This window comes from Portunus trituberculatus, chromosome 7 (genome assembly GCF_017591435.1).
Source record: "Portunus trituberculatus isolate SZX2019 chromosome 7, ASM1759143v1, whole genome shotgun sequence".
Taxonomy (NCBI): Eukaryota; Metazoa; Arthropoda; class Malacostraca; order Decapoda; family Portunidae; genus Portunus; species Portunus trituberculatus.
Genome location: NC_059261.1, coordinates 6,577,484 through 6,586,543, shown reverse-complemented (window position 1 = coordinate 6,586,543; position 9,060 = coordinate 6,577,484). Strand labels below are relative to the sequence as shown.

The 9,060-nt window shown below is 38.9% G+C and overlaps 1 protein-coding gene across 1 annotated transcript in view; it reads left to right on the top strand.

Annotated features, from left to right (window-relative positions):
- The window catches only part of LOC123519507 (UPF0764 protein C16orf89 homolog), a 7,377-nt gene extending 2,624 nt beyond the window's left edge, over positions 1–4,753 (top strand). The window contains 7 exon segments of the mRNA XM_045280865.1: positions 1–94; positions 787–941; positions 1,466–1,640; positions 2,169–2,371; positions 2,737–2,740; positions 3,046–3,271; positions 4,297–4,753. The exon segment at positions 1–94 is cut by the window's left edge and continues 39 nt beyond it. Of these exon segments, the coding sequence (XP_045136800.1) occupies positions 1–94; positions 787–941; positions 1,466–1,640; positions 2,169–2,371; positions 2,737–2,740; positions 3,046–3,271; positions 4,297–4,669 (1,230 nt within the window). The 3' untranslated portion in view covers positions 4,670–4,753.
- The last annotated feature ends 4,307 nt before the right edge of the window (positions 4,754–9,060 follow it).

Here is a 9,060-nt window from a genome sequence, read left to right as displayed (position 1 = left end):
TCCTGGGACATTGGACACTCTCATCGCAGGGTTGATCTCACTCTGCTGTGGGATAGAACGACCAGGGCACGCGCAGCACAACACAGCCTCACTGGTGCGTCTTTGTGTGTGTGTGTGTGTGTGTGTGTGTGTGTGTAATTCACCATGGTTGTCTACTGATCCAGGCAGCCTTCCCCATTACAGAGTGAACTTGGAACTCTTAGACTGATCTTCGGGTAGGACTGAGACCACAACACACTCCACACACCGGGACAGCGAGGCCACAACACCTCCAGTTACACCCTGTAGCTACCTCCTGCTACCTGAACACACCCTACACGTTAAGAGCTGCGCCCATTTCCTTGCCACGCCTGGGACTCGAACCTGGGCCCTCTTGGTTGTGAGCCCAGTGTGTTAAGTATATAAATAAATGAATAAGAAAATTTAACCTCTTCTCCCCGTTCTCCTCCGCCCCAAACAAACTCACAAAAAAATGTGAAGACACTTTAAACACAACCTCATTTACCTCGTCTGCCTTGTTACAAATGCAGTAAATAAATAAATAAAGAAAGAAAGAAATACACAAAAAATAGAGAAAATGCACATACACACACACACACACACACACACACACACACACACACACACACACACACACAAAAAAAAAAAAAAAAAAAATTGAGCCTAACCTCTTCTCTTCTCCCTTCCTCTTCCCCTTCACAAAAAAAATAAATAACTAAATAAATAAATAAATAGGTTAAATAAAATAAATAAAATAAAACCTAACTTCCCCCACCTTCACTTCAGATTCCGAGACAGACCGGTGCCTGGCGGAGGTGCTGGAGCCGACCAATGGGGTGGTGTGCGGCATGAGTCAGTGGTGCCAGGAGGCCATGACGCAGCCCGGCCATGCAAGTTATGGCCTCACTCACCAGATACTCTACTCCATTGTTGCAGAGATGGTCAGTGTGTGTGTGTGTGTGTGTGTGTGTGTGTGTGTGTGTGTGTGTTTCTCTTTTTTTCCTGTCTCTTTTCTCATTTTTCTTCTCTCTTTCTCTCTTTTTTTCTAATTTACTGTGTGTGTGTGTCTCTCTCTCTCTCTCTCTCTCTCTCTCATGGTAATATTTTTGTGTTTGTTTGTTTGTTATCCTTGTTTTTCCTAGTCTTTTCTTGTTTTCCTGTTTTTTTTTCCTTTTCTTTTTTCTTTTTCTTTTCTAAATGTTCTTTTCCTTTCTTTGTTTATTCTTTTCCTTATTCCTCTTTTCTCATTCCTCTTCTTATTCATTTTCTTATATTCTTTTCCTTTTTCTTTTCTTATTTCTTATTTTCTTATTTTTTTCTCATTCCTTCTCTTATTCTATCTCTCTCTTCCCTTCTCTCATTCCTTCTCTCTTCTCTTCTCTCATTCCATCATTTCTAATTCTTACACACTCCTATACCCAAACCTCCACAACTGACACCCCCCCCACACCTGCACCCCCTCCAGAGCGGGTGTGGGAGCCGTTTGGAGCAGTGGCTGGTCAAACACAAGCGCACGGCAAGTTTGGAGCAGCTACAGGCGGAAATGTGTGCAAACTTGTATGTCCAAGCGTGTTCCTTGCCTCCAAGCCTGCAGCGACATCCCAACCCTGCAGCCGTGTGGGACCTCTTCCTTGAGATGGGTGTGTGTGTGTGTGTGTGTGTGTGTGTGTGTGTGTGTGTGTTTTGGGTGTTTTGGGGATGTTTGGATGTGTTTTGTGGGTTTTTAGGTGTTTTTAGGGTGTTTTGGGGTGTTTAGGTGTTTTTAGGGTGTTTTGGTGTGTTTTGGGTGTTTGAGGATGTTTTGGTGTGTTTGGGTGGGTTTTGGGAGTGTTTGGGTGTTTTTGGGGTGTTTTTTGGGGTTTTGTGGGTGTTTTGGTGTTTTTGGGGTGTTTTGGTGTGTTTTCGAATCCTTTTCTAATCCATCCAATCTTAGAAATAACCTCCTAATCCTATCAAATCCTTTTCTAATCCAATCCAATCTTAGAAATAACCTCCTAATCCTATCAAATCCTTTTCTAATCCAATCCAATCTTAGAAATAACCTCCTAATCCTATTAAATCCTTTTCTAATCCAATCCAATCCTAAAAATATCCTCCTAATCCTATTAAATCCTTTTCTAATCCTTCCAATCCTAAAAATATCCTTCTAATCCTCCTCCAATCCCCAGAGTTTGTGTGTGGAATGCTGGGGTACTCGCAGTTCCTACAGGAGGGGTGGCTGATGGGAATCCTACACTGGCAGGACCCCTCAGGATGCTTCAAGGCCACACCCACCTCCATGCCCCCCACTGCAGTGCCCCACCACTCCCCTGCCCCCTCCTCTGCCCCCCCTGGCCCCCTTCATCACCAGCAACACCACTGGCCCACACAGGCGCCTTCTTAGTGAAATTGTACTGCCGGGTGAGTGCGTTTGTGTGTTTGGGGTGTTTTGGGGATGTTTTTGGGGTGTTTTTGGGTGTTTTGGGTGTTTTTGTTTGTATAGGTGTCTTTGTGTGTGTGTATGTACGTGTGTGTGTTTGGGGTGTTTTTGTGGTGTTTTTGCGGAGTGTTTGGGGTGTTTTTTGTGGTGTTTGGGGTATTTTGGGGATGTTTTTTGTTGGTACAGGTGTGTTTGTGTGTGTGTGTGTGTGTTTTTTTTTTTGGGGGGTTTTGTGGTGGGGTTTTTTTTTCAGGGGTGTGTTTTTTGGATGTGTTTTGTGGTGTTTTGGGTGTTTTGGGATGTTTTTGTTTCCATAGGGGTGTTTGTTTAGTTCCGTGTTTGTTTTGCGAGTGTGTTTGTTTGTGTATGTTTCCTGGGAGTGTTTTTGTTTGCCTTGGGGTGTTTGTTTAGTTCTGTGTTTGTTTGTGTTTGTGCGTTTGATGAGACAGAAATTGTTTGTAATCTTTCTATTTTTTTTTTCCTTCTTTTTTTCCTTGGGGATCGTTTGGGTGAGGTTAGGTAAACACTACACTCTAAAGTAAACAAACAAACAAACACCGATGAAAAATAACAAATAAAAGTAAAAAAAAACACATACTGACGCTTTCTATTTTTTCACCAATCAGACGGCTGCCTCGCTCATCTCACCGGAGTGGCTGCATCCTCATTGGCTGTCCACCTCCATTCCCTCCTCTACGCCGGCCAATCAGAAATGCCGTCCGTCTCCGCCCCCCGCACCCTGCCCCCTGTCCCGGCCTTCAACCTCCAGCCCCCCCCAAATGCCCCCATAGGCTCAGGAATTATTGTAAACAGGCCATTGTTTCGAGGGGACATTCACTCTGGTCTAAACAGGTATGTGTGTGTGTGTGTGTGTGTTACAGGGTTCGAGTGGGGCTCCTAGTGACCTGTCTCCCTATCTGCTTTTGTCCTACTTTTCCTTCAATTTGTGGACACTTTCTGGTGGGACAATCTCTCCACTCAAGCCGTCCCAGATGTCCACCGCCCTGTGTGGAAAACTGAACTTTTTAATGTCCCTCAAACACTGACTTTTCATGATCTTGGAGTGTTCTCTTGTCTGTCTATCTCCATCCTCCGTCAGTGTTACCAGGTGTTGTCTGTCTATCTCCATCCTCCGTCAGTGTTACCAGGTGTTGTCTGTCTATCTCCATCCTCCGTCAGTGTTACCAGGTGTTGTCTGTCTGTCTCCATCCTCCGTCAGTGTTACCAGGTGTTGTCTGTCTATCTTTTCCCTACGATTCACTGTCTTGTACATCATTATTAGGTCTCCTCTCTTCCGTCTGTCCTTCAAAGTTGGTAGTCCCATTTCCTTCAGTCTTTCTGCATAGGGAAGGTCCTTCATCTCTGGCACCATCTTTGTGGCAGTCCTTTGGAGTCTTTCTAGTTTCCTGATGTCCCTTTGCATGTATTGTGACCACACCACACCACACCACAATACACCACACCACACCTCTGCTGCATATTCCAGTCTGGATCTTATAGAGGTTATAATGTTTTTCATCACATTCTTGTCCATGTTGTTAAATGCCACCCTGGTGTTTGTGAGTGTCTTGCATGTTGAAGCCAATAGTCCTTTGTTGTGTCTTTCTTAAAACCACAAAATCAGTGAAAAATACGCCAAAACATTCTGAAAACACAAGAAATTGATTAAAAAAACATACGAAAACTATCCCAAAATCTTACCTAACCTAACCTAACCATCCCAAACCCCCAAACCCAACCCAACCCAACTTAAACCAACCCAACATAACTTAGCCCAACCCAACCTATTCTAACCTAACCTAACCTAACTTAACCCAACCCAACTTAACCCAACCAACCTAACCTAACCCAACTTAACGGTGCCACAAACCTTTCAGAGTGGCGTCACAGGAGAGGTCTTTAGAGGACAAGGCAGACCTCCTCCTGCAGCGACTGGAGGAGGAGAAGAAGGAGGGGAAGGAGAGAGAGAAGAAGGAGAGAAACAGAAAACGGAAACAGGACCCCAAACTTCCCCCGGGGCACTCCAGACACTTGGCACTCCCGGAATTAGCAGTGCCACTCTCCTTGCCTGTCTCAGTGTCAGTGCCAGGGTCAGTGCCAGCCTCCCCCCTCACCGCAGCCCCCTCTCCCGCCCCCCTCTGGTGTGTGGCGGCCAGTGTGGTGTTGGTGGCGATCATGTTGGCGCGTTATGTGCACAGCCGCCGCCGCCGCTGTAACCTAGTAGGCCTAAAAGGAAAGTTTAGGCTGTGAATTGGTGTTTTTATTTATTTATTTATTTATTTATTTTATTTATTTATTTTTTTTTTTTTTGCTGTTTTTTTTCTCCATTTTAATTTGATTTTTCTTTTTCTTTTTTTTTTTCTTTATTTATTTTCTGGTGATTTATTTGTTTATTTATTTATTTATTTATTTTATTTATTTTTTTTTTTGTGTGTGTGTGTGTGTTTGTAAGCTTGCTCATTTTCATTATTTTCTTACATTCTCTTTAATTTTCCCTATTTCTTGTCTTACTCCCTTCATTCCATTCATCAAATTTCTTATACACAAAATCAATATCCTTTTTTATTTCCTTTTTTTCTATATTTTTTTCTCAATATTAAACCTTCATTTGACTATTTTTTTCACAGAATACTCAAACACACACACACACACACACACACACACACACACACACACACACACACACACACACACACATTAGAGGAAAAGGTGGTGGTGGTGCTGCTGCTGCTGATGATGATGATGGTGATGGTAATGGTGGTGATGTACCGTTTTTTTTTTTTTTTTTTCATTTTTTCATTTTTTTTTTTTTTTTTTTTTTTTCAATAGAAGTGGCATAGTGGATAAGGTGGTGGTGGTGGTGGTGGTGGTGGTGGGATCAGGCAGACATCCACACATAGATTCCAATCCCACCACATACCGCTTTGAAACTTTGCCATTTGTGGAGTGGTGTAAAGTTAGCTACATGTCACCAGGATACCTAAAACACCATTAAAACATCCTAAAACACCATTAAAACACCTAAAACATCCTTAAAACACCACCTTGAAACTTGGCCATTTGTGGAGTGGTGTAAAGTTAGCTACATGTCACCAGGATACATAAAACACCATTAAAACACCCTAAAACATCCTAAAACACCATTAAAACACCTTAAAACATCCTTAAAACACCACCTTGAAACTATAAATTAAATTGCCTGCGCCACTAATGGGTGAAAACTAAACACCGCCTCACCACATAGACTTAAGGTAGGCCTAAAACTGCTATAGGCTGTGATGTTAAAAAAAAAAAAAAAAAAAACATAAAACATTCGTAAAATATATTATACATTTTTTTCAGAATACTCGTTAGTTTAAAAAAAATTTCATACATACATTATACGCATACAGGGATACATCATTCATTATACACACATACACACATACATACACATTAATAAGAGCAACATTCACACACACGTACAATTTTCTATACATTGTTTTTATCGTCAATACTCACAAAGTCTCTTAAAAATTCTCATTCATTGTATTATTAAGAATTGTGGTCTAGTTTATTGTATTTTTGTATTTTTTTTGTATTTTGTAACTCAAAAATCCTTCTTTTTATTAACGTATTATTATTTTTATGATTTATTTGTCAGTTGTCAATATTTTTCTTTATTTAGTATAGTTAAAAATTTCTTTCCATTTTAATTTATTTTATTTATTTATTTTTTTCATTATTATTATTATTTATTTTATTTTATTTTTTATTTTTTTTATTTCTGCCAATTATGGATATTTTTTTTAGTGAAAGTTTTGGTACCTGGTATTTGAGGAAGGAATCTCTCTCTCTCTCTCTCTCTCTCTCTCTCTCTCTCTCTCTCTCTCTCTCTCTCTCTCTCTCTCTCTCTCTCTCTTTTTTTCTTTTTCTCATTTTCTTTTTTTCTCATTTTCTCATTTTCTTTTCTTTTTCTCATTTTTTTTTCTCTTTTCTTTTCTCACTTTTTTCTTTTTCTCATTTTTCTTTTTTCTTTTCTCATTTTCTTTTTCTCATTTATCTTTTCTCTTTTCCTTTTTCTTTTCTCTTTTTTTCTTTTCTTTCATTTTTTTCCTTTTATTTTTCTTCCATTTTCTTTTTTTATTTAATTTTTTTTCTCTTAAATATTTTCTTTCCTTTCTCTCCTTTTCTTTTTCTTTCCTTTTTCTTCATCTCTTTTTCTTTCTTTTCTCTCTTCTCTCTCCTTTTCTTTTTCTCCCACTTCTCTTTTCTTTCCTTTCTCTTTTCTTTCTCTTTTCTCTTTTCTTTTCATTTCTCTCTCTATCTTTTTCTCTTTCCTCTCTATTTTCTCATTTTCTCTCTTTTTCTTCTCTCATTTTCTCTCTTTTTCTATCTTTTTTCTTATTTCCTTCTTTCCTTTCCTTTTTCTCTTTTCCTTCTTTTTTTCTCTTTTTCTCTCTTTTCTTTCTTCTTTTCCTATGAGCCAAGGAAAACAAGGAAAAAATTGGTGATATTTTTAATTAATAAGTGAAGGAAAAGAACATTTGGTGCTGGTGAAGGAAAACAAGGAAATTATTGTCTTGAGCTGGTAGGAAAAGAAAAAAGGAAAACATTTGGTGCTGGTGAAGGAAAATTAAGGAAAATTGTCTTGAGCTTGTAGGAAAAGAAAAAAGAAAATATTTGGTGCTGGTGAAGGAAAATTAAGGAAAATTGTTGTCTTGAGCTGGTACAGGAAGGAAAAAAGACAATATTTGGTGCTGGTTAAGGAAAATTAAGGAAAATTGTCTTGAGCTAGTTGGAAAAGAAAAAAAAGGAAAACATTTGGTGCTGGTGAAGGAAAAAGAGGAAAATTGTTGTCTTGAGGTGGTACAGGAAGGAAAAAAGACAATATTTGGTGCTGGTGAAGGAAAACAAGGAAAATTATTGTCTTGAGCTGGTAGGAAAAGAAAAAAAAGGAAAACATTTGGTGCTGGTGAAGGAAAAGGAGGAAAATTATTGTCTTGAGCTGGTACAGGAAGGAAAAAAGACAATATTTGGTGCTGGTGAAGGAAAAACAAGGAAAATTATTGTCTTGAGCTGGTAGAGGAAGGAAAAAGGAAAACATTTGGTGCTAGTGAAAGGAAAAAGGAAAGAAAAAGAGGAAAATACAAACTAGAAAGGAAAACAAGGAATATTTGAAGCTAGAGACAGGAAGATGAAAAGTAAGAAGGATTTTGAAGAAGAGAGAGAGAGAGAAAGGGAAAAGTCTTAATAATAATAAGGAAAATGAGATCTTATATTTTCTTTGTTTAATTGTTTTGTTTGTCCGTGTGTGTGTGTGTGTGTGTGTGTGTGTGTGTGTGTGTGTGTGTCGGGGAAGAAAATAAGGTCTTCCACTGTATGTATTTGTTTAAGATTGTTGTTGTTGTTGTTGTTGTTGTTGTCTTTGGTAGTGGTGGTGGTGGTGGTGGCTATAACAATCTACTAAATAAAGGAAGGGAGACTGAAGTGTAATAATGATAGTAATAATGATGCTGTAATGACTTGTGATTCATAAAGGCTGTGTATCTTTATTTACTATTTGACTATTACTATTCCTAACTCCATTAGTATTAACGGGACTATTTTTTAACCCCTTCAGTACTGGGGCGCATTTTTGCCTTCACATTTGAGTACCATTAGACCATTTTACTGACATTTGGAAGGGTCTATGGAGGGCAGAAGATTAATGGACACAGTCTTCACTATTTTAATCCCCCACATAAGTTTCTGAAGCTATAAGTGAAATAGTGACCAGAATGACTATTATTAGACTATTTTAGACCATTTTATTGACATTAGGAAGGGTCTATGGAGGGCAAAAGATTAATGACCACAGTCTTCACTATTTTAATCCACTACATGAGTTTTACCTTGAGTTTTGTGTACGATTAGACCATTTTATTGACATTAGGAAGGGTCTAGGGAGGTCTGAAGATTAATGGTCACAGTCTTCACTATTTTAATCCCCTAGATGAGTTTGACCTTTTTCTGAAGCTGTATAGAATTCATATAGTAACCATAGTAAATAAGGTAACGGGTTATGGTACTAAAGGGGTTAATTAACATCGGATATGGTGTACAGGTAAGTATATAACGAGGTTTGTGATGTGCGCCAATTATCATCTAAATTTAAGGAAAGGAGACGCCATTAAGTACATGAGTGAAGGTTTATGGTACGTGCATCCTTTGTTCGTGTTGGCGAGTGCGTGTCTCGTTAACGGAGGTGAGTATTTTAAACATTTCAAGGTTAAGGAAGCGGTGAATGGTTTAAAATCCACCATTAGCACGGCTGCCAACCTCCTCCGGGGAAGGTTGGTAAGGGCACCGTCATTTCTAGCCATAATAGCAACTTGTTATAGAAAGATGGACATGCTTAGATTAAAGTGAGATTATATATGCTTGTCTAACGTGTTTATTTGTACGAGAGAGCAAGTTCGGGGGAGATATTGATAAAATGTCGACATCAATAATAAGCTTTAAACGATATATCACGCCAAGAAAGACCCTAATTATTACTTAAAATATAACTAATCATATATTTCGATGGTTTGTATAGATATGAAGATAGAAAAAGGAAATAAATAGAAGAATACTGCGATATGTTGGCAGTAGTGAGGCTGCTGATCACGTGACACCTC